A 25,124-nucleotide genomic window follows, 5' to 3' on the forward strand; every position below is an offset into this window, starting at 1 on the left:
GTGACATTCTATGTTGGACCTTTCTGTTGACATCTCCTGAAAATTTCAACCAATTATCTTTATTAATAACTAAAATATGGCCTCTTTTCTACAATTAATTAGACAGCTAATCAAAATTTGATCACAGGCTTTTTCTTTGTTTTTATGCATTTCCAATTAAAACAAATGGGCGTTAATTAGGATTGTTAAGTTTCATTTCTCTGGACTGCTTAGTGGATTTTGACAAATGAGGTGTCATTTTGTTAGTGAGCTCAGGCTTAATCTAGTAGACATATTAAACATGACATTTGATCACTTTTTTAAAAATGTCCAAGTTTCTACAAAATTATAAATAAGATACAAAAAACAGCATCAAAACTGAAAATATTTGTGACTTTGACTCAATCTACATGTTCAGTTAACACAAATACCATAAACACGCTTTACACTAGCATCAAATGTACTTTAAACCATATTATCCATAAAAAGCTCTAATTTACACAGCAGACAATGAACACACCTCGTCACCTGCTGTAACAAATGGGAGAAAATGATGTTTATCTTCGTACTGACACTGGCATCACATTTTCATCAGCTTGAAATCAGAACACATGGAATTCACTTCGATAACCTAGAGTCCATCTTGTTTGAACGGCGCCAACAAGCAGCACAACCGCGGTAAGCTCTTGTACTTTGTGTGTGTCGCCCTAAAAAAGATTCATCTGAACATTAGTTCCGCTTCACTTAGAGTTCTGACTCACAGCATCAGTTCAAAGAAAACAACTTAAGAATCAATTAAAAAATATATAAATCGATCTATATATATATATACTTTGGGTCTGTTGAAAACAGGGCCACCCAGAGAAATACCAGTTCAGCATGAGTTCTCCGCAGAAGGCTGAGGAAAAATGTCACAAGTTCTATTTTTTCTAAAATAATTTAAAAGTAGGTTTTGCTTCACTTGTAAAAATCAACACCAACACCTCTCTTTAATAACACATTTTATTACTTTACAAGAACTTTTGCTTCTTAAATTTGTATTTTGGGGCAGAATAGAGACATCCTCAAGATGGGTTTATCTACAAAAATATGAACTACATGTGAGCAAAAAGTTTTTGGCTTTCAGAAGGCGGTCCTCCATCTTATTGTAAAAGGAAGATGCAAAGAAAAAGCCTTTGATGTGGCATCTATTACCAGCTCCTGTGGATAGAGTGAGAAGTGAGAAAATAAAGTCTTAATATTAATATTTTTACACATATTGAGACCTTTACTCCCTTCTCTTATTCCTCTCTGCTTTTCTCTCTTCTACATGCATGTCTTTCTGTCATCCTGCAGGCTGCAGCATTCCTCTCATTGTCCTTCATCAGCATTAATTACACACTCTGAGGCATTTTCCTCCCTAATTATTTAAGAAGTTACACTGTTTCAAACAACAGCAGGTAGCTAAGACAAAGTTTTTTTTAGACTAAAACATCCATAAATACCTGTCCTTTATCATCTATCATATAGCTCTATACCTCTTCGTAAAATCTCATCTTCCCTCTGAAATTATTCCCTGTAAATGTGATTCCTAGGGATTTGTGACCTGCTGACCTGAGTTTCCAGGTCATGCTGAGGAGTGAGTTGATGTGGCTTTCCTTCTGGGTCTGTTAGGGTCGCCTCTGTGACCCTGATGTTGCCTGCACCCCAAACCTTCACCTCACCCAAAATCACGTGATCAGCAGCTGTCAGTCCATTGTGAACCACCTGACTGGTCAACTTGTTCTGGAGAAAGAATTGGTGAGAAAAAAACATGCACACTTTATTACACACAAAAGACCCCAAGATATTATGGTTTTACTTTTCTTCAGAGGTCTCCTTTTGACCTTGATTTTCCTTCCCTTGGGATGCTAATTTGTATTTAACTCTTAAACATCAATAAATCTCAAACACACACACACACACCTTGTGGTAATTTAGAGACAGACTAATAGGCATGATTAGGTCTGTGGGAGGAAATGAGAGTACCTGCAGAAACCCCACACATGTATAAGGAGAACATGCTTGCTCAGCAGAAAAGGCAATACAGCAGCCTACTCACTGGAAGGCCACACCCTCACACTTACTGATTCTGCTGAAAAGGACGTCAGAAGATACTCATTTCTCCCCACCGTGTCTGACAGGAGAAGATGTGAATAACTTAAGTACAGAGCAGATATATTAGAGGTGGTAAAACAGATTTAAGTCATCTCAAATGACTGAAACTGTTTTCATCATAAATAAACGCTTTACACAGATTAGTGAGAGCTGAAGTCTGAGCTTTTACTCACCTATTCCTTCTCCATCATCCCAGAAAAAGGAGCCTTGAGCCGTTCCAGAGTCACTCAGAGCAACAAGGAGTCCTAAAGGATTCTTGCGACTGAAAAAGAACAAATCTGAGTTATAGCAGATTGTCAAAGGACTTTATCTGTCCATGCTCAACTCCCAGAATATAACAGCTCTCTGTGTTTGCGGAAGGACGTTGGGCAGGCTTAGCACCAGAGAAAAACTACAAAACAGCGTCAGCTCAGAAAAAGTGCTCGCTTGAAACGGCTCACAGGGGGCTGTGGATTATTTAGCTTTTCTTTGAGACATGAGCAGATAGAGGTACTGAAGCTCTTTTTTAAAAGAACTGTTCCTCCTCCTCCTTCAGGGTATTGCAGACTGCCCCATTAACTGATTTACATAATTTGTATGTGAGTCTATAAATGGTTGTGGGTCTTGTTTTTCATAAATTAAAAAAATGAGTGAGTTTATATCTATTTTTAAATTCAAAGCCATACTTTGCAACTTTTTTCATATTTTTAAATCATTTTCTTGAGCCAGTATGTGCAAAAATGACCCTTTACAGGGTTAATGAAAGGCCAACCAGCCCCTATCACCCCCTGTGGCCAGAATATTCAATTCAAGTTTATTTATATAGCACCAAATCACAACAAGAGTCGTCTCAAGGCACTTCACATAATAAACGTGAAAAAAGAGGAAAGAATATTCCACTTGCAACTTCAGAGTGGTGGACCCCCCTGTTGGGACTGAGACAAAATTGAGCTGATATAACCAGCGCCGCAGTCTGGTTCCACCACGTTTCATGCATGTTTTAGATCATGAACACAGCAGATTTGTTTGATTTAGTGATGAAGTACTCCTGTAGACACTAAGGAAGGCTGGGAGATGTTTCAGCTGTGTTATGACCACCTGGCTTCAGGACAGCTAAATTCTGGGAATCGTAAGGATTCCGGATCTGAGGATGCTCCCGTCTTCGCAGACTTTAACAGAACCATGGACAGCTCCTCCCCAGCGGGTTTCTACACTCACTGCTGCAGTGTCTTCCTAATGAAGATGCTGACATGAAGTGGAACTCGAGAGGAAGAAGGGAAGGAAGAGAGAGAGGAGCGAGCCGGAACTAAAACACAGAGACCAGACGGAGAAGACGAGACCCAGAGAGCGATAGCATGGAATGATGATGCTTTGTAAGATTTACGGGGCTGACTGGAGCAAAAGAACCAGAGTTTTCAACGGGAGGCTGATGGATTCCTGAGCTGAGAAAGTGCCAGGTTTCCTGTGGTCCTCAGCTAAATGGATAAGTATTTCTGTTTTGGCGCAACACCGTTTCTTGTTTGTTCTGGTTGCGCTAGATATACTTGGGTACATTCTCCCTGAGCAGCTTTAGTTTCTCTGTTAATTGATCTTTTGCGTTTTATTTCTAGGGAAGTTTTGACTAAAGGCTCGAGTAAACTCTGCGTTCATCATGTTGGCTCGTTTTCCTTATGTTATTTAACTGAGGGTCTCTGATTCTTGTGAAGCAGCACTCTAGGAGAGAGTGAGCTGTTGAGTAGGAAAATTGTGTTTTGTATGAAAAACTGGCCTACTAAAAACATTTCCCTATAAGATATTTAAATTCTTGACCCCCTTTTGGGTTAGATTTAATTTGATACACATCAAACTAGTTTAGGCAGTTTCTGGTTCTTCGGTGTTCTAACCTTTATAATAATTTATCTAGGAAGAAGTGAAGCTCTCCAACTCTTTCTGGGCAGAATTGAGAAAAAAAAGATAACTATCTCTTTTGTACAAAATGCTTTGTCTCGTCTTGTTTATGTTACTGACTCTTGTTGCCTAGCACAAGGAACATAACAAGCTGTTAGATTAAGGTGTTAAAACGACAAACGCAGAGCGAGAAGTTTTGCTTTTAGTTCTACAAAGGGACACTAGGGAGTGCTAAAGGTAAGCCAAAACTGCCTAGTCTCCTTTTAATTCCGCAGTCATATTTGATAACCAGTATTGTTTTTATTTTTTGTACAGTACAAAATATATTTTTTTCCTCTGATATTTAGTTGAGTCTCACAGCACATCTGAGCTGTTTCAACTGAATGAGCAAAATAAAATACATAAATTAGCTCAGGGATGTTAGCCAACAATGACGAGGCAGTTTTTATTCCAACGTTTTAATATGAACAAATAAAAAAACACACTCCTTAATAGATCACATGCAAATAATACATCTTTTCCTAAACAGCATATTTATGATGGCCACAGTTTTTTAGCTGTGTGGGTATTTACCTGTAATACATTGTGTTCTCTGGCTTCTGCTGAGGTAAAATATATCCTCCTCTGACATGAAGGTTAATGTGGCTCAGTGGTGTTGGCAGGCTGATCATTTCACCACGGACCCCAACATCCTTGGCCTATTGAAAACAAATATATTTATTCACTAAACCTGAACTACTGGTCAAACAACAACATATTAACTTCATTCAGCAACTGCATGGCTTTATTGTTATTATAGGTGTCTTTATTAGCAATACTTAATACATGATTAAACATTAATAAACACTAAAAATGAAGGATTAGCAACTGCTTACTATTAACGTTAATAATAACAATGATGCATTACTAAGCAGCCCCCTCCCATCCTAACCATAAGATCACTTAATAGTCAACAGTATCGGGAATGTTAATAAAGAAATCCTTTTTTTAATTAATGCTTAATAATGCACTAAGTAATGTTAGTAAAGGGACCCATATTGTAACATGTTACCATGTTATTAAAACATTCCCAACCAAAAGTTTAAGACCACTTGCAAATGGCCAAATATCTTATTTTGAATATTTTGATCTTAAGGTTCCAAGTAGAGCTTCAACATGAGATGAAAAGAAATGGTATTGATGAAAAGTTTAACACCACTTGCCTCTAAAAGGCCAAATCAGTGCAAAAATGTCACTTCATTGTCATTTGGGGTTGGGGGGGGGGGGGGGGGGGCACAGGTTCTCACACTCTGTTGACTTCATGAATATTCATCAAAGGCATGCTATATATCAAAAATCAAAGGATTTTCTGCTAAATTTCCGATACTCACTCACAATGTTACTTTTACAAAATGTTATTTCAAAAAGTACAAAGCATTTGCATGGATGAAAGCTAAGATGAAGGCTGAAAAACTTCAAAGGCGTTCATTTGTTTTGCAAAACAAATTCCTGCAGAGCCAAGTTTTGTTTACATTCAGTTAGGGGCAGTTTACACAGGTGCACCAATTGACTAAAAGTACATATATGAGACTCAGATCAGGATTCATTTCTTTAAACCGCAACCATGAGAAGAGGTTTCAACGTGAATGAAGCCCTGGAGGTGTTTCAGCAGCTTGAAGATGAGGGGGAGTCAGTCAGGAGGGACCGCAGCAGAAGCCGACCGTAATCATCGATTACAACCGCTGCAAACGGGCAGTTGACAACTTGGACAAGGTAATTTATTTATTTTATTTTATTATAATTCGCCAACCTAATTGCATATGTAATTTATTTATTCATTTATTTTTATTCAAGCTCGTTGCAACATACAGCTGCCGCCGCAAGACCAGACGTTGGCCTATGTCGCTCTTCTGCAACATGTTAGATGTGAGCGCCTACAATGCCCTGGTCCTGTGGCTGTCTGGAACCGGCCTGGAACCAGCAGAAGAAGAGCATCTGCCGAAGGCTGTTCTTGCAGGAGCTTGGGAGCTCCATGGTGAGACCAGCCCAGGCGAGGCGCACTCGCTTGCCGCTGTTCAGCAGCGCTGCAGCTTTGTTGCAGGTGCAGCAGCAAGTGGAGCCAGCTCCAGCCCAGGAGCAGACGCCACCTTTGCAGAGGGAAGAGGAGCATGCATGTGCGCTTTTGCAAAACATGTGGACAGGCTGTGTGCACGGAGCACTCAGCAGTTGTGTGCTCAACCTGCAGTTGTTAGCTCACCCCCCTCTGTGTTTCTCTCTCTCTCTTTCTCTCTCGAACACACACACACACATGCACACACACACTTTTTCTTTGTTCATGTGCTTTAATAAAGTGTTCAACTGGCTATCTTTGTAAGTGCATTTTTTTGTGCTCAAATGACTTTTACGTGAGTAGTTTAGAAAATATGACATCACACAAAAACTACAAAGTGAGCAAAACATATTTTTATGCCTATTTGTGACACTCCAAGGCTGTGACAACTTACCCACAAAAAAGGTCATCTGAACATAACACACAAAAAATGATTTGATTTTTTCATTTTTGTACAGTTTTCAAACTTCTGGTTTTGATAATAAACCTGGCAATGAAGGGGTTAATTCTGAGAAACACACACATATTTTATTATATTTTGTTAGGGCTGAAGCCAAGGATGAAAATCATGTAAAAAAATTGGGACTTATTAAATATTATATAATATTTCTATGGGAAGCTTTGTAAGTGCATTTTGTGCTCGAATTACTTTAACTTTAGAAAATTTAAACGTTGGGTAAGGGATAACCATGTATGTGTGTATAGTTAAACAATAGCTCTTGTATGGCTTTAATGAAATATCTAATCATGAAGTAAATGTTCATGTCTCACTTTGTCTCTAAAAGTTCAGTTGGGATTTATTGTCATTATCTTTTTTTAGCATATTTTGAGTCATATTTGACCATTGACACACACTAACTAATCATTGAACAAAATCTTTTGTTGATTTTCTGACAGATACTTACCGTGTGATAGTCATACCAGCGTGCATTAGGAAGGTAGCCTTCCACCTCTCTGACTCCCTTTGAATGAAAAAATCAGTAAACAGGAAATGTCTCACACACACACACACACACACACACACACACACACACACACACACACACACACACAAACTACCTTTTCTCATCTAATCATGAGTTAAAACATGATGATAAAACATGCACACACACACACACACACACACACACACACACACACACACACACACACACACACACACACACACACACACACACACACACACACACACACAAACTACCTTTTCTCATCTAATCATGAGTTAAAACATGAAGATAAAACATGTAAATATTTGATATATTTATTTCTGTCCTGCAGGAGAAATGAAACACAAATAGTGCATGACATCATAAATACACCTGATCTAGAGCAGGAGTGATGAGTAGAGCAGGTCCCCACAGGAACTGTCTGTAAATGTCCCACGTAGCTTTGTCCTTCACAAACCTGACACACAAGAGTAAAGTCCATCAGGGCGGTTAAGAAAGCATTCACTAAGGTCAGTCATGCATCTTCAGTCCAGTTTTTCAAACACTTATTCTAGAATTCACTGGTTTGATGATGCTAACAAAATAACCACTAAATTAATTTAAGCTGTTTATTAAAAGCAGTTGTGGTCTTATAAAATTTGTTGGATACATTTCTTGTTTTCCCCACTATGTCATGTTGGAGCTGTCAAAAGGAGGCCTGTCGGCCGTAGGTGGGCGCCTTGATCTATGTCCGTCCCCTGCTCCTGTGTCTCCTGTGTCTGTTTAGTTCATTGTTTGCACCTGCTTCTCGTTACCTGATTAGCTGCTCCTCATGTATTTAAACCTTGTCTGCTTTTGTGTTAGTTGTTGGATCGTCTGCTGTTGAACCCAAGTTGTCTCCTGAGCCCTGATTTAAAGACTTTTTATGCTTTTCCTCCTACTTCTCCTATGGCTGCCTTCAGTGTGCTCTTACTCACCTACATTAGGGTCTCACTCACCTCCACATCATGACAATTTATATTTGATACCTCCTAAATCTTTCTGACACACAAGATAAAACTCAACTCAAGAATTTTTCAGATTTAAAATAAAAGTAGATTTTATTTGTTAAATAAAAAATGATAATTTTATCCACCTGCTTCATGGTTGGTTTGCAGGTGCTAAAGGTGTATTGAAACATTTGTATAATTGCTGGAATTAGCGATCAGTTAAAAAAGATCTCAGGTTAAATGCTGTACACCAGTAAAAACAATGCAGCATAAATCCCTGGTTGCACCTAAAATCCAGGGACGAAATTTTGATTTCAGAAGTGGGGGGGACACAGCAGGCTTGTGCGGATTTGGGGTGGGGGGTGTTATGTAAAGACCCCTTGACACGTCACGTGCCCATCTCAATAATTTTTCCATCCAGTGCAGTTTTGGCTGTTGACAATGGATAGGCCATTGTATTTATTGTTTTGGGTCTTTTTTTATTGTTTTTGGTGCAACATTTTCTAACAGGGAGTGAGATTCCTTTTTTATTTAATTTTTGTTTGTTATTTTTATTCATTTAGAAGTTCTGGTTCTGGACATTTCAATGTTAAATGAAGGTTTCTTTGTTGCATTTTAAAGGGTGTACTTGCATTATTATGATATATTAACATTATATTAGTGGTTATTTTGGTCTAGATAATGTTGACAATGATATCGTTTATCATCAACAATTTGTTGGACAAAATATCGTCCAGCAAAATGTGTTACTTTCCCAGGCCTAGTCAAAAGTATAAAAATTATTTATACATAAACGGTCCTCCTGAGATCTGGCCGTTAGTTCATTTGCTGTGTTAGAGGACATGCTGAACTAATGTTTTACACATGATCATCACCCTAACATTTGAGTGTATAAAAACATATTAAATATGTTTTTCCCCTTAAAAGTGTTTAAACAGTTGTTGCATTTCAACACACAAAAAAAAGGAAAAAATAAGATAAATCTAATGAAAAGTGTACATCTTTGACATTAAGCTTAAAAAAATCTGTTGACGATGATGATACTGTTCATTTTTCAGAGCTTTTTAATGTGAACATATACATTGCAATAGATAAGTTTACAATAAAGTTAAATGATAAAAGTTTTGAAGTTACACTTCTACTACTACTACTACTAGTAATAATAATTATGATGATAATAGTAATAATAATTAAAAAAATAATTATAATAATACAAATAAATTGTGTCTGAGGAGTCAGTTATGTGGAGGAGATGAGTTTGTAAAAGTTAGTTTTGAGTTGTTTGTGAAGGAGGAGGTGAGTCTGAGCTTAATGCAGGGGTGTCACATGTCCAACTTACGTTTTGACTTTGAAAGAAGTCTCTTATATCCACTTTTCGTTTTCTTGACATGCTGCCTCCTGGCTGTGCCTAACTACCAAAGACTCACAAATGAACACTTATTCAAATGTTATGTAATGGAAGCTGAGCTGAGCTCTGTTATTACACAGCGTCTAGTTGACGATGTGACTCAGTACCGGTGTTCCCTAGCGGCTCCAAACTAGCAAAACAACGTGAGCACGTTCTGACTGTTTACAACTTGAGTGACAGCAGCAACAGCCAATAATACGTTAGCAAGTATCAGCAGAGCCAATAGATTAGCTTTTGGGCGGGTCTAATAGTAAACCGGTTTCCGTTTCGGTCCTAGTGCTCAACCAAATCCATTTAATGGAGCGTAACATTGTTTTTGGACGGGAAAAAGTGCAGGGGACCAAAACTGCCTTTTGAAAAAGTGGGGGGGACATGTCCCACCCGTCCCCCCCCCCCAAATTGCGTCCCAGCTAAAATCATTGATTTGGTGACAGAATCTAAAGCTGCAGGTCACGGGGAGCAACAGGTACTGTAGCTGTGTTGGTTGTTTTTTACTCACTCGTGTAACAGCGGTCTGATCACCGTGCTTCCTTTGGTGTGAGCCTCAAACATCAGTGTGTACAGGTACGGCAGGAGGGTGTAGCGGATGTTCAGGACTTTCTGGGAAGCAGCAGCAAAACTGTCATCCCAGGAAACCGGATCTTGTCTCTGACCAAAAGAAAAATACAAAGTTAGTGACCAAAGATGGATGGTGAGGTAGAATATTTGTTCATTAATATGTACTAAAAGCGGTTTTAGGCATTCACATTTTGAGGTTAATGAGTTCAGCCTTTAATGCTTGATGTAAGATTGTTAATGTTTCACAATAAGTGGTCATCATTGATTTGTGAAGCCACTAACCGGGTTTCCTTTGCTGTTATGGTTGCGTGAGTAGAAAGCTCCAAGCTGCATCCAGCGAAGACACATCTCATAATCTGCTTTCTCAAAGAAGCCACATATATCTGCTCCAGTCTGAAGGACAAAGACAAATGTCTTCAGGTGCAATCACAAGAAGCACTTTAAAATCAATGAGATGATTAAAGCTATAGTGGCAAAACTGCTATACAAGCTAGCTTAAAACATTTTTTCATGCCTCTTAACATTCTAACAAAGTGTAGCTATGTTGTGTACTGGCCACTAGATGGCAGACTGTTCATCTCCTGTAATCAAGTCTCAGTGGCTAAAGTAACTGCTCCCTGCTTTCCTACCTAATACAAAACATAACAAGCTATAAATATTCATATAGAAATAGCAAAGTGTTTTTTTTTTAAACTTCAACCAATAACACGGCCCGGTCCAAAACCAACGATTAGACCATCCAGTCTGTCTCAGCAAACCACTGCACTTCCACATACCTGGGTCCTCCACTCATTACAACACACTCGCATGTTTGGCAGCAGAACACTGCTGAGGATCTCTGCTCAGTAATATCAGAGAAGGAGAAACAGCCGACTGCTACCGCTTCAACTTTAGGACAAATTACCAGAATCCCAAAAAGATAAACACTATTTGAAGTCGCTGACACCAAAAGATGTTTGGACCTGGTGTTTAGCACTATCTGGTTTACTGTGGCAATGTGGGTTTCTGGTATCAGGCGGCTGGGCCTTGGGATGATGCAAGCAGGAGGGGTGAGAGCTCTGTTTATAATTACAAGCTAGAAAACGGTTTTGCAGATTCAGTAAAGCAGCTTTAAATATGATTTTTTTATGTTTTTTGGCATGTTGTGTTAATGTCACTAGGTTTAATGAAAATAGTTTTTGTCAAATGGTAAAAATGTTGTCAGATTGTATTATTAATGTACTCAAGGAGAATTTAAAAGCAGCATAAGGCTATCGAAAGAGGAGACAGTAAGAATACACTGGACAAGGTCAAACAAAACATTTCTGTTGAAAAGTCCAACTCAGAGGTCTATTGTACTTAGGCACAAATGAAATAGGCCATGACAACTGAAAACAGGTGTTGATACTTACATAAGAGATCCCAAACAGACTAAACTCCATCATACCTGCAGGATGACAAAGAAGAGAATGTTTTTGACCTGTTCTTGTAGAAATCTATTTCTATCAGCCTGGGGTCAGGAGAATAAAAAACTGTATTAATGCATCTACAGATACCTATAATAGATTTGACCAGCTGATCCCAGCGGGAAAAATTGTCCCCCAGCCAGTGACCGGCCCATTTTCCGCTGGAGGGATAAGTCGACCTGGTCACCACAACTCCTCGTTTACCCGTCACACTCAGCAGAGCGCTGCACAGAGAGGAGACACTTAGACATTTGTCTTAGAGTTAAATAACAAAAGATACAGAAACAGATGAAAATGCATTTACTCAAAGGAGGGTTTGGTGTGGGACCATCCATACAGGTTGTGGACGTCGTAGTGCCGCACTTTCCTCCCATTGTTAAGAATCTGTTCACTGTTCATGCAAAGTGTCTTGTGGTTTAAACCAAGGTGTTTGGACTCCAGGGCTTAAGATACACACACACACACACACACACACACACACACACACACACACACACACACACACACACACACACACACACACACACACACACACACACACACATGAAAAATGATTTCGTGGGTTATTTTCTTGTTACTGTTAAAGTGTGAGGACACAAGAGGGACAACAGGTCGGCGTGTTTCTTACGTGGCATGTACGGTGGGTTCTCTAGTAGAGGGTCACCCAGACACTTCCCTCCAACTGTTCCATGAACAAAACTAGCAGGTTCATTCATGTCCTGTAGATGAAGACAGATGTTATAAAATGAAATCCCGACAAACTTAACTGAAGGCAACTGGACACCCAGTTTGGGAAAGGTTTTTAAAAGAGAAGCTTAAAGTCTTCGAGAATCAGATAAGGAGTCTAATTGCCTTTGTTTAAAATTTCTGGGCACCACTGAAATATTTTGTCCTCCAGTGAATAAACTCACAATCCAAAGGCCATCAAACTTCATGATGTTATTGTAGAAATCCTGGATTTCTTTCTGCCACCATGTGGCTGTTTGGGTTCGGAAAAAGTTAGGGAATGCTGTGTACGCCCTGTAGATCTGAAAATGGAATGGCCACGAGATTAATGAAAGAAATAATGAAAGCTGATAAAGCTCAGGCTATAATACACACCAATCAGCTACACCATTAAAGCCGCTTGCCTACCATTGGGTGTTCTGACTGGTCAGGGCACTGACAAATGAAGCATTTTACCCTGAGATTTAAATGATGTAGCTGATTCTTTCATCCCTACTTGCAGTATTTATATTTTAATACATCGTTAGCTGTACAGCAAGTAGAAGAAGAAAATATCATTTATATAGCGCCTCTCAAGATAAAAATTACGAGGCGCTTCACAAAAACAAAAAAAATGTAAAAATATAAAAAAGCATTTAGAAAATGTTTAAAAATGTATTTAAAGTGAGCAAAAATAGGCTATTGGGATTTAAAAGAAAAAATTTAAGAAAGAGAGAAAGTGAACAGGAAAGAGGGAAATGAGTGGATCCTGAGGAAGGTGGAATAGGTCGGGAGAGCAGAATAAAGAGCGAGGGGTTGAAGAAGGTCACACAAAAGCCAGCTTGAACAAGTGAGTCTTCAGCTGCTTTTTGAAGGAGACCACTGAGTCCACTGATCTCAGGCTCAGGGGGAGAGAGTTCCAGAGTCTGGGGGCCACAGCAGCAAATGATCTGTCACCTTTGGTCTTTAGCCTGGTACTCTGCACAACCAGTAGGCTTTGATCACTGGACCTCAGGGACCTGCTGGGGGTGTAGGGACTAAGAAGATCACCAATGTAAGATGGTGCGTGTCCATGTAAGGCCCTATAGACCAGAACCAGGATATTGAAATGAACCCTGAAGTTGACTGGCAGCCAGTGAAGCTGGAGGAGAAGCGGGGTGATGAGGGTGTGTTTGGAGGACTTGGTCAGAAGCCGAGCACAGGCATTCTGAACCACCTGTAGACGGTTCAGGGAGGTTCTGCTCAGACACGTGAAAAGAGAGTTACAGTAGTCTAAGCCTGAGGAGATGAAGGTGTGGAGAACTGTCTCAAGTTCAGAGCGGGACAGAATGGGACTCAGCTTAGCAATGTTCCTGAGATGGAAGAAGGAAGGGCTACTACTTACTAGTTTATCCGTTTAATTATAGATCCACTAGGATAAATACAATAAAGTTGACCTTTCACCAAATAGAATATTTACTAAGACATCACAATATAACTATAGACACATTACTTGTCTTTGTTTGTGTGTGTGTGTGTGTGTGTGTGTGTGTGTGTGTGTGTGTGTGTGTGTGTGTGTGTGTGTGCGTGCGTGCGTGCGTGCGTGCGTGCGTGCGTGCGTGCGTGTTTGCGTGCGCTCTGTCTTCTCGATCCCCAGTGAGTCGTGGAGGATGGCTGCTTATACTGAGCCAGGATTCTCTGGAGGTTTCTTCCTGTTAAAAGGGAGTTTTCCTCTCCACTGTCGCTTTATGCTTGCTTAGTATGAGGATTGCTGTATAGTCACTGCCACTTGTCAGTGACTTGATGCAATTTGCTGGGTTCCTTATATAGGAAACAATATTTCTGATTGGCTTAATGAACTGACCTGAATTGGAATGTTTATTATGTGAAGTGCCTTGAGACAACTCTTGTCGTGATTTGGCGCTATATAAATAAACTTGAATTGAATTGAACTGACATGAGAATCCAGGGTAAGTGTTGGGTCACAGGTCACGCCAAGATTCCTGACAGAAGGTTTGGTGTGAGAAGCAAGCTGACCAAGAGAGTCTCTGACTTTGGGAACCAGCTTGTCTGGGGCACAGATGAGGATCTCAGTCTTATCTTCATTCAGCTGAAGAAAGCTCCCAGCCATCCAGGTTTTGATAGAGTCTAAGCAGGTGTGTAACAGCTGCAGCTTAGACATCTCATGGGGCTTAAAGGAGATGTACAGTTGGATGTCATCTGCATAAAGATGGCAGGAGATTCCTTTGCAGGAGCTCAGGATGTGCTGAAGAGGAAGCAGATAGAGGAGGAAGAGCAGAGGCCCCAGCACAGTACCTTATGGGACACCGTGGATAAGAGAGGTGGTGGAGGACCTAAACTTGGAGACGGCCACAGAAAAGAAGCGCTCAGAGAGATAAGAGGAGAACCACTCCAGAGCAGATCCTGATAGGTCTACCTAGTCTCTGAGCCTCTCCAGTAGCAGGTGTTGGTCAACAGTGTCAAAGGCTGCAGTCAGGTCCAGCAGGGCCAGAACAGAACAGTCCCCTGCATCACTGTGAGTCAGAAGGTCATTAGAGACCCTAAGAAGAGCTGTTTCAGTAGAATGAGCTCTACGAAAACCTGACTGGAAGCTATCATAGATGTTATGTTCATCAAGAGCAGCTGTGAGTTGTTTAGCCACAACCTTTTCCAAGATCTTGGAGATGAACGGAAGTTTAGAGATGGGTCTGAAGCTGCTATGGAGAGAGGGGACGAGACTCGGTTTTTTAAGAAGCGGGTGGATTACAGCGTTCTTAAAGTAAGCAGGGACCTGACCAGAAACCAGAGAAGCATTAATTATAGAGAGCACGCTGGGACCGATGGACTGAAAAGCACTTTTAAACAAAGATGAGGGTAAGATGTCGAGGGGGCATGCAGAGGTCTTCATAGAGTTAACTAGTTTGGTTAACTCTGTCACGTTCTGAGGACGTTAGGACCCAAATATGCAGTACCCAGGATGACACGAGGCAGGAGATGATGAAAAATAAATCCTTTATTTTGGAAGGAGGAAACAAAACTAAATCCAGGCAGCGAGCCCAACGTCCAAAACTACAGCAGCTGAGAAACGAAGCTCACAAAGCGCACAAACGAACACTGAGCCTAAAATCCAAAACTCCACGGCTGGAGAGCAAAAGCTCCCCAAGAGCACGAGCAAACACCGACAGAATACAAATACAATGGACCGACACAAGACAAAGACAAGACAGGGCTTAAATAGACTGGGAGACCAATTAAGGAAACAGGAAGCAGGTGTGTGGAGTGAGGGCTGGAGGGAAGGCAGGTGACAATAATCATCTCAATGGGGAAAACAGAAACAGAGGAGGGCAAATACCTAAACACAAAACTAAACAACAATTACCTAAAGACAGAGGGAATGGCTCACACAAATTAGCTGGAGGAGGACATAGCACATACACCCACACACACTGAGCTGGGGACAAAGAGGCTGGAGCTGACCTGGGAGGAAAGAGTAGAAAAGGAAACATTAGACACTAAACTGACACGCAGACAAAGGACACATGAGGGCGCCAAAGAGAGCACAAGGGGAGAACCTGGAGTGGAGCACCAGAGGAGCTGGGGAACAAAGGGACACAAAAGGGAATCTAGAGAGGGATGGAGGACACCAGGAGGCACAAAAAAGGTAGGGGCCGACGCAGACCATGACAAACTCAGGCAAAGAAACCGGAGCAAAGCTATCTGGGATGATGGGCCTGGTTGGAGTCGGGAGAGGCAGCGAAAAGGCTGAAGGAGAGATGCTAGATCTAACCTTATTGACTTAGTCCACAAAGAAAGACAGAAAGTTCTCACAGTCTGTAACAGAGTGGATGGAGGCTGTAGGAGAGGCAGGAGAGACGATGCTGCTGATGGTGTTAAACAGCACCTTGGGGTTCCCTTTGCTCTGGGACACCGGGTTGGAGAAATTGGAAACCCTTGCATCTCTGACTGCAGAGTTAAATGATGTCAGAAGATCCTTTAGGTGCAGTGGATGGACGTGGAGATGGGTTTTCTTCCACAAACGCTCAATTTTTCTGCATTGGCGCTTCAGGCTGTCATTAAACCAGTGAGTAGGGTTCACTGCAGGAACTGATCTGGTTCTGACAGGACAGATGTTGTCCAGAATGGAGAGGCAGTGCTCGTTAAACTGAGAAGTTAAGGAATCTGGGTCATTATCAGAAGAACAGGGTGGATCAAAAGCAGCAGAACAATTACTAGCTGTGCTCTCATTAAGAAAACGAGAACTAACCATACGGCGAGCAGGAGGTGGGGACGCAGAGACTGACAAGTTAAAGAAAATGCAATGGTGATCTGAAATATAAATGTTCTCGGTACAAACACTGTCAACATTTAGACTCAGGGTAAAAACAAGGTCTAGTGTGGTCTAATGAGCTTTGAAAGAAAAGCGTCTGGACTTCTTTGAGTTGCTTGACGACGTTTCACCTCTCATCCGAGAGGCTTCTTCAGTTCTAAGGTCAAATGGTGGAGAGTCCCAGATTTAAACCCAGTGGGAGTTTCCACGCAAAGAGGGAACAAAAGACCCCCTGATGATCTTCTACATAAACACATGAGCCAAGGTGTGAGGGTGGGTGTGGGTCCTATTCAGCCAGAGTTTCGGGTGAGCTCATTGTGAAACCTGGCCCCACCCTAACATGTGAATTCCTGAGGTCAGATGGCCCAGGATAGCTGGCTGAATAGGACCCACACCCATCCTCACACCTTGGCTCATGTGTTTATGTAGAACAGGGATGTCAAGCTCAAACTCACACTGGGCCGAAATGAAACTCTGGGACGGAGTCGAGGGCCAAACTTAATATTTTTTGAAAAAGTGATGGCAAATTTGCACATTTTCTTTATCAACATATATGCAATTTTGAACTTGCATGTCAGGTAAAGTTGTCCCCTTGTGTGAGTGAGTGTGTGAATGGTTGCATGTCTTCTTTGCCTTGGTGTGTTCCTGTGATGGACAGGAAACCTGTTATGTCCCAGTCCGAAATCTGCTGAGACGGCAGCGCCCCATGACTCTACAGGAAATTAAACGAGTCAGACAGATTAACCAGACACAAATGAACTACAGGTGCTGGCCAGTAAATTAGAATATCATCAAAAGGTTGAAAATATTTCAGTAATTCCATTCAAAACGTGAAACTTGTACATTATATTCATGCAATGCACACAGACCAATGTATTTCCAATGTTCATTACATTTAAATTTGATATTCATAAGTGACAACTAATGAAAACTCCAAATTTGGTATCTCAAAAAATTAGAATATTCTGAAAAGGCTGAATATAGAAGACACCTGCTGCCACTCTAATCAGCTGATTTACTCAAAACACCTGCAAAGGCCTTTAAAAGGTCCCTCAGTCTTGTTTTGAAGGCACCACAATCATGGGGAAGACTTCTGACTTAACAGCTGTCCAAAAGACAATCATTGACACCTTGCACAAGGAGGGCAAGACACAAAAGGTGATTGCTAAAGAAGCTGGCTGTTCGCAGAGCTCTGTGTCCAAGCACAGTAACAGACAGGCGAAGGGACGGAAAAAATGTGGTAGAAAAAAGTGTACAAGCTCTAGGGATAACCGCACCCTGCAGAGAATTGTGACGACAAACCCATTCAAAAATGTGGGGGAGATCCACAAAGAGTGGACTGCAGCTGGAGTCAGCGCTTCAAGAACCACCACGAGGAGACTCATGAAAGACATGGGATTCAGGTGTCGCATTCCGTGTGTCAAGCCACTCTTGAACATGAAACAGCGCAAGAAGCGTCTCGCCTGGGCCAAGGACAAAAAGGACTGGACTGATGCTGAGTGGTCCAAAGTTATGTTTTCTGATGAAAGCAAGTTCTGCATTTCCTTTGGAAATCAAGGACCCAGAGTCTGGAGGAAGAGCGGAGAAGCACAGAATCCACGTTGCATGAGGTCCAGTGTAAAGTTTCCACCGTCAGTGATGGTGTGGGGTGCCATGTCATCTGCCGGTGTTGGCCCACTCTGTTTCCTGAGGTCCAGGGTCAATGCAGCCGTCTACCAGGAAGTTTTAGAGCACTTCATGCTTCCTGCTGCTGACCAACTTTATGGGGATGCAGACTTCACCTTTCAACAGGACTTGGCACCTGCACACAGTGCCAAAACCACCAGCACCTGGTTCAAGGACCATGGTATCCCTGTCCTTGATTGGCCAGCAAACTCGCCTGACCTTAACCCCATAGAAAATCTATGGGGTATTGTGAAGCGGAGGATGCAATACGCTAGACCCAACAATGCAGAGGAGCTGAAGACGACTATCAGAGCAACCTGGGCTCTCATAACACCTGAGCAGTGCCACAGACTGATCGAGTCCATGCCACGCCGCATTACTGCAGTTATTGAGGCAAAAGGAGCCCCGACTAAGTATTGAGTGCTATACATGCACATTCTTTTCATGTTCATTCTTTTCAGTTGGCCAACATTAGAGAAACAAACATTTTTTCATCGGCCTTTAGAATATTCTAATTTTCTGAGATACCAGATTTGATGTTTTCATTGGTTGTCACCTATAAATATCAAAATTAAACGTAATAAACATCGGAAATACATTGGTCTGTGTGCATTGCATGAATATAATGTACAAGTTTCACGTTTTGAATGGAATTACTGAAATATTTTCAACCTTTTGATGATATTCTAATTTACTGGCCAGCACCTGTACAGACTACATGTTTCTATAGTGGAGCCGTGGGGTGTTTATTCAAGGGCTGTGCTCGGTTTGTTTCACATTGTTACGTTTAGGATTGAATTGGTGTTTAATAAATAATGACATGGTGATCTAGGGGTGTTACATCATAATATTACACGACATAAGCTGCTGTCATTGTCATCTGTCATGGAGGAGATGCACTTCTATAAGTGCATCGAATGAAAAAATATTTAATGGGGGTTCTGTGAGTTATACTAAAGCAGCTGTTCATGTTTCTTCCACTGCTTCGTGTCCTAACTCTTAAAGCTGTTATCAGTATTTTTACTTAAATTTACATATTTTCTTGAGAAGGTTTTCCTTTTCTCTGAATCAATCTTTATTTCTAACTTACAACAAACACTCTTATGAATTGTTTTTATTCTCAGCATTTCAATGACAACAGAATATTAGTTTCAATCCAAGTAAATATTTTAAAAGAATATTTAGCTTAAAATTGAGTATTGCCTTTTCTGAAGTGAACAAGTTACTGACGGTAAAAGCTTCAGTTATTCTCTTGAAATATTTATAGCACAGAGGAAAGAAGAAGAAACTCAAAAATAAGAGGAAGTTTCATCAATAAAGTATAGAGCTGTTTCATGTGGTTTTAGCTGCAAATGATAAACACTTTTAGTAAAGTTCCTCTTTAGAAGCTGAGCGTTTCTCACATCATCCTCCTTCATCTGTCTTCTGTTAGAGGAGATCACTCAGTACTGAACACTGGGAAGGAGGACTTCCAGAATATTCCATAAACCAGAGCAGCTTTTATTGACTCGGGTTTAATACATTTTACATTCAGTATAAAAATCTGCAACGCCTGCCTCCAGAGGGTGAATGTGGTCCTGAGCACCATCTGAAGAAATTCAACAAACTCAGTTTCGTGCTATTATTGGTTCAACGTTTCTACAAAGAGACGTTCTGCCTACAGACTCTCAAAGACACTCTGCTAAAAGTTTCCTATGTTAAACCACTTCCTTTGCTGTAGCCTGAGAAGTGAATACAGATGAAAACTGTCTGGTGAAGGTTTTCACACATTCTCCTCTGAGGCGGATCACTAACAGGACCCGCTGCAGGTTGATCAGGCTAAAACATCCATGTTTGCTTCAGAAATATAATTCAGAACCAGTCTGAAAGCTGAGCAGACATGGAGGCTGGACTGCTGCTGCTGCTGCTGCTGATGATGATGATGATGATGGGGGTCTTTCAGGGTGAGATTTAAGCTGTGTAACATTTAACTTTCTTAGCTTTGTGTTTAATGATTCAACAAGTTAAACTGTTAATTTAATGAAATATTTTGGGATCTTTTCTAAGATAAAACAGGCTCCATGCATCATGTTATTTATTAAAATAATGTTCTTTTTAATTTTTGTGACTTTATCGTAAAATGTCTTTAGTGTAACTGCAGCCTGTCGCTCCTGTTAAAGGTTTTATATCTGGTATGTTCACTTTACTTGTGTAAAAACTAACCTAAGACCCACTAGGGATTGATTGTCACCAGTAGTACACCAGCAGGTAGAGCAGCTGGTCACTGCTCTCTACCGTCCTGTCAATGGTGTCATCTTTGTCCTTTTCCATCAGAATCTTGTGTTTGTTAAAGTGTGTCTGAATGGATGAATGACTGGTGTGTTGTAAAGTGTCTTGGGGGTTGTAGAACTCTAGCAGGCCATTTACCTTTCATTAAGATTATTTCAAATAGTTATTCAGTCTCTAAATTTGGAAACTGGTTTGTGTAAAATATTGTTTTTGACATCAGGATCGAACTCTACTCCAAATCTGGCCTCAGTCACAAGATATTATAGTCACTGAATGTGTTAACATACAGCATTTCATTTTCTTTTTAGTCTGGCTAGCCTATTATTATTACTATTATTATTATTATTATTATTATTATTATTAGTAGTAGTAGTAGTAGTAGTAGTAGTAGTAGTAGTAGTAGTAGTAGTCATAGTAGTATTAATGCCATTGCTATTGTTCCAGCATCACATCAGAAACTAACAGCAGCAGAAAGTTATTGACCTATTGTTGAACCCTAACTGGTATTTTAATCCTTATTGATCTGATGAATAAAAGGTTTATTTGGTCTGATAAAAATGCTAGTTTCAGCAAAATCAAGCTTCAGTATTAGATAAATGTGACCAGTGTGTTTCCTATCATTGTAAAAGTTAAATCACAAACAGATTCATTTTCTCATGAATTAAATATTTATTATTTTTTTATTTCCAGCTGTAGAAACTTTCTGTGACGGCAGACAGGATGGAGCTCAGTGTGTCGGAGCTTTAGGAGGAACTGTGGACATCCAGCTGGTGGACAACGCTGCAGAGATACCCGTATTATACTGGATAAAGGACGCCTCGATTATATTCCGGTGGAGAAGTAAAAATAATAAAACTATCATGAGGGACAACAGAGTCACTTTTATTCCCAGTACTGGAACAGTTAGGATCAATAACCTGATCAGGAATGACAGTGGACAATATAAACTTGGGACCTTTAATTCAAACGGAAGTTTAACAGCAGAGAGGACTCTACTGTTGTCTGTTGAAGGTAAACAACTTTTTAGACCTTTTGAAGTAAATCTTAAACTACTAATCTGCACATTTTCTTCTATTTTAGTAAACCAGATTAAAAAGCAACCATCTTCCTATAATAACATTCATTCATCCCATGATTCTCTCAGCTGGTGTGTCGTCTGTCCAGCTGGTCTCTGAGTGTTGGTCCCAGGGACAGATGCAGGTGTCCTGCTCCTCTGAGGAAGGGGACAGTCCTCAGTACAGCTGGACTCTGGATGGACACACACTGACAGACTCTGAGCTCTTCTCTGGAAATAATCAGACTAACATCATCGTTCTGAGACAAAATATCTCAGGACGTCTGGTCTGTTCAGTCAGGAACCGAGTCAGTGAGTCCTCCAGAGAAAAGGACATATCTACCTGTGGTGAGTCACAGCATCATGGGGAAGAGTCTTGGTTTATTTTAGACTGATAATTATCATTTTATTTGCTCCCAGACTTCATTTTCATTAACTGCACTTCCAATGGGACTCTCATATCTGAGTGGGTGTTAAGAGAAAATAACACTCTGTGTGTAGAACCAACACCAGCCCCTACAGCAGTAACACACACTGGGGGTAAGGAGACAGAGTTAAATTATTCCTCCACTATTAACTCGTCCTCCAATCAAACTGACACTCAGGATCTCCTTTGGTTCTTTAGTAAGTGAAAGCTGACTCTGCTGCTAAGGGTTGAACTGGATTTATTAACTCAGTAAAAACTGAATGAGTTTTTGTTAAGGTGTTTAAGCTAGAAAACATTTTTAACAGTAATTATAAAAGCTGAGTCTCAACATGGACTTGATTATTCCAAACCCCATAATCATGTTTCTATATATTTTTATGTGATTTGTTGTTATTGTGTCTCTGAACAGGGCCTCCTTCACCTTTACTCATATGTGGATTACGATTTCTCCTGGTTGTTCTCCTGCTCCTCAGCATCTGTCTCTATTTCACTTGGAGGAAAAAGAAAGATGAAAAAGATAAAAGTTCTGCAGACTCAGAGGATCGAGACAACTCTGTGATGATGGTTGAAATGAGTTCTGCTTCTTAAAAAGCAACAGTGTCTTTATGGGTGTGAGAAATGATGAGGCCAACATTTGTAGAACTATTGATTGTAATTAACTTTTCTTTTTTCTTTTGCAAAATTCAGCAAGTTTTATGCAGAAAATTTGATGTGATCCAGAAACACCTAATAAAGGGTGGTTAGCCAAGCAGGACCTGCTTGTGGCTGTGTCCACGTTGTGTTTTATCAGTGCTAACATGTGTTTGCTATGAGTAAAGATTGTTCTGAGTTTAAAGGAGGACGTCTGCACAAATGAGCTTTAATTAATGAGGCTCCAGCTATTTTATTTTTTCTAGCGTGATAGAAGTGAATGATTTCACCTCATTGTAATTTATTTTTTGCATTTCTATTTTTGCATTTATTTTTACTTTAAAACTATTACTTGGGCAGCAGAAGCATCGATTTAATAATAAAAAGGCTGATTTGCTGCCATGTTTAGTTTTGTATCTTTAAGACAGGAACTGTAGCTTTTCGGTACATATTAAAAACCTGTCAGTGGTGACTCTGATGTCTTAAGTTTATTTTCTGTTTACTCTGAAATTTTAAAGGTAAAGTCCCATTAGTTGTCACACACACTGATGTGTGTGCAAAGTTTTTTCTCCATAGTTGACCCATCCCCTGGGGGGGGGGGGGGGGGGGAGCTGCAGACACAGCTGCACTTGGGAACCATTTGGTGGTTTAACCCCCCAATCCAACCGTTAATGCTGAGTGTCAAGCAGGGAGGGATTGGGTCCCATTTTTTAAAGTCTTTGGTGTGACCCGACCAGGAATCAAACCCTGATCTCCCAGTCCCAGGGCGGACACTCTACCATTAGGCCACTGAGCTGGTACTTTTATCACTGACTGTGGCCTTCATAAACACCAGGTGGAGAAACGCTGAGCCTCACTAGCAGCAACAGCAGAACTCAGGTTTCCTCTGCTGTTAAACAGGTCTTGTTGTTGCTGATGCAGGACTTTAGGGTCAGGACATTTATACTGAATGTAAAATGTATTAAACCCGAGTCAATAAAAGCTGCTCTGGTTTATGGAATATTCTGGAAGTCCTCCTTCCCAGCGTTCAGTACTGAGTGATCTCCTCTAACAGAAGACAGATGAAGGAGGATGATGTGAGAAACGCTCAGCTTCTAAAGAGGAACTTTGCTAAAAGTTTTTATCATTTGCAGCTAAAACCACACGAAACAGTTCTGTGTGAACACACATAGATGTTCACCTCATGCAGGAGTTACTGCTGCTAATCAGGAACTTAAATACTTACTTAACCCTCTGGAGGCAGGCGTTGCAGATTTACAACGTTAAAACCTACCTACCTGGTTACTCCACATACGTACTTCATGAGCGTTTTAAACTCAGAAGTACCCCTGAAGGACTTAGTTGTTCATCCTTTTATCAAAACTAATTTTGAGCCTGAGAGGGTTACACACTTTACATACATACAGGAAATGTTTCATGTTTGCTGAACTTTGATCTAAATTATAGGATGCAACCAGTCAGCTTTGTGCAACAATTCATTTTCTCTCTTTGAATTTAGCAAATATATTTTTCTGCATAACTTCTGTCATGATTGACCAAAAGAAAAGAGATTAAAGAGGACACTCTGAAATGTTTTCTAGAAACTTCAACCACATGGCTAATGGAAAACTGTCAGAAAGCAAAAGCAGGATGAAGAAAACATGTAAAACTGAATATTTCACCTCAAGACACTCCTAACAGCCTCAACAGCAGGCCAACCAGAACTTCCTTTAGAATGGTTTTACTGGATCAGCTGGTAAACATGTGAATCTGTCCCTGATTCTGATCAGACTCAGAATTACACATGCAGGCAGATAAGACAGGAAGTGATCACCAAGGGCGTCAGTTTGTTTTCAGAATTGCTGGGGACAATAACCATACACTTGAGTGGGGTTTAAAAATTGCTGGGGACAATAAAGTTGGCTAGCACAGGGGTCGGCGGCTCTGGAACCTCATGCGCTCTTCCATCCATCTGATGTTGCTCTCTGTGCTTATAAAATAATGAATGGATATTTAAATAAAAAGCTTTATATTTTACTGCATTAATTTTACATCTGTAAGCTAATTCTAAATGTAAAGATTGTCGGCGTAAACCTGAACAGTTCCAACCCGGTCTTACTGTGAGACCGGGTTGACGCGTCACGCTTGTGCGTAATCATATCGGCGCTTCTGAGCTGCTTTCTGACCTTCCCCACCTACAAAGTTTAATTACAACAATCAAACGTGACAGAGCCTGGATTTGTATTCTGAACAGTCTAAACATGTTTTAAAAAGAAACGTAGGACAAAAGTGGCACCTGCTCACTAAAACCACCAACAGGGTGAAAAATACCAAAAATTGAAGGCAGAGACGGGCTACAACTTCTGGATCCACTTTATATAAATCGTTTTATTGATTATCGTCTAATGAAAGATAATTAAGACGTACATGAGCGATCAGGCGCGTTGCAAGCTTTTCAAAAGTGTGGGGGATGTTGTCTGTGCCTAAAATAATTTGATGTTATTCATCTTGTTAGTTTAATTTCCATAATAGCGGAGCAGGTGCGGACTTTAGACGCGTCACGCATGTCTCCGTTTTAAACATGTTTAAACTGTTCAGAATACAAAACCAGGCTCTGTCTCGTTAGATTGGTGTAACTAAAGTTTGTACTGAATGAAACTTTACATTAAACCATGTTGAAAAGTAAAGGATCCG

At 40.5% G+C, this 25,124-nt stretch overlaps 2 protein-coding genes across 5 annotated transcripts in view; one reads left to right on the forward strand and one right to left on the reverse strand.

Annotated features, from left to right (window-relative positions):
* Positions 1-759: 759 nt before the first annotated feature.
* The window catches only part of LOC139070288 (sucrase-isomaltase, intestinal-like), a 46,726-nt gene continuing 22,361 nt past the window's right edge, over positions 760-25,124 (reverse strand). The window contains exons 1-14 of one of the 2 annotated variants that reach the window (XM_070552155.1): positions 12,308-13,141; positions 12,025-12,115; positions 11,701-11,839; positions 11,487-11,620; positions 11,343-11,377; positions 10,234-10,344; positions 9,893-10,041; positions 7,390-7,474; positions 6,976-7,032; positions 4,555-4,679; positions 2,289-2,377; positions 2,085-2,134; positions 1,573-1,743; positions 766-1,179 (exon numbers count right to left, since the gene is read on the reverse strand). In XM_070552155.1, the coding sequence (XP_070408256.1) occupies positions 1,102-1,179; positions 1,573-1,743; positions 2,085-2,134; positions 2,289-2,377; positions 4,555-4,679; positions 6,976-7,032; positions 7,390-7,474; positions 9,893-10,041; positions 10,234-10,344; positions 11,343-11,377; positions 11,487-11,620; positions 11,701-11,839; positions 12,025-12,115; positions 12,308-12,331 (1,338 nt within the window). In that variant the 5' untranslated portion in view covers positions 12,332-13,141 and the 3' untranslated portion in view covers positions 766-1,101. Of the gene's footprint in view, positions 1,180-1,572; positions 1,744-2,084; positions 2,135-2,288; positions 2,378-4,554; positions 4,680-6,975; positions 7,033-7,389; positions 7,475-9,892; positions 10,042-10,233; positions 10,345-11,342; positions 11,378-11,486; positions 11,621-11,700; positions 11,840-12,024; positions 12,116-12,307; positions 13,142-25,124 lie in introns of those variants that run through there. The other variant, XM_070552157.1, reaches the window with a different exon arrangement.
* LOC129162833 (T-cell surface antigen CD2-like) lies at positions 19,496-22,984 on the forward strand. Of its 3 annotated transcripts, none has more exons than XM_070552160.1 (5): positions 19,496-20,015; positions 21,031-21,351; positions 21,485-21,742; positions 21,815-22,018; positions 22,231-22,984. In XM_070552160.1, exons 1-5 carry the CDS (start codon positions 19,952-19,954, stop codon positions 22,407-22,409), a joined length of 1,026 nt encoding a protein of 341 aa, XP_070408261.1. In that variant the 5' UTR covers positions 19,496-19,951; the 3' UTR covers positions 22,410-22,984. The 3 variants fall into 3 exon arrangements, with proteins under 3 accessions (XP_070408261.1, XP_070408262.1, XP_070408267.1); XM_070552161.1 differs by having other exon boundaries at positions 21,815-21,934; positions 22,231-22,953; XM_070552166.1 differs by lacking the exon at positions 21,815-22,018 and having other exon boundaries at positions 22,231-22,957.

The sequence above is a fragment of the Nothobranchius furzeri genome, chromosome 1 (genome assembly GCF_043380555.1).
Source record: "Nothobranchius furzeri strain GRZ-AD chromosome 1, NfurGRZ-RIMD1, whole genome shotgun sequence".
Taxonomy (NCBI): domain Eukaryota; kingdom Metazoa; phylum Chordata; class Actinopteri; order Cyprinodontiformes; family Nothobranchiidae; genus Nothobranchius; species Nothobranchius furzeri.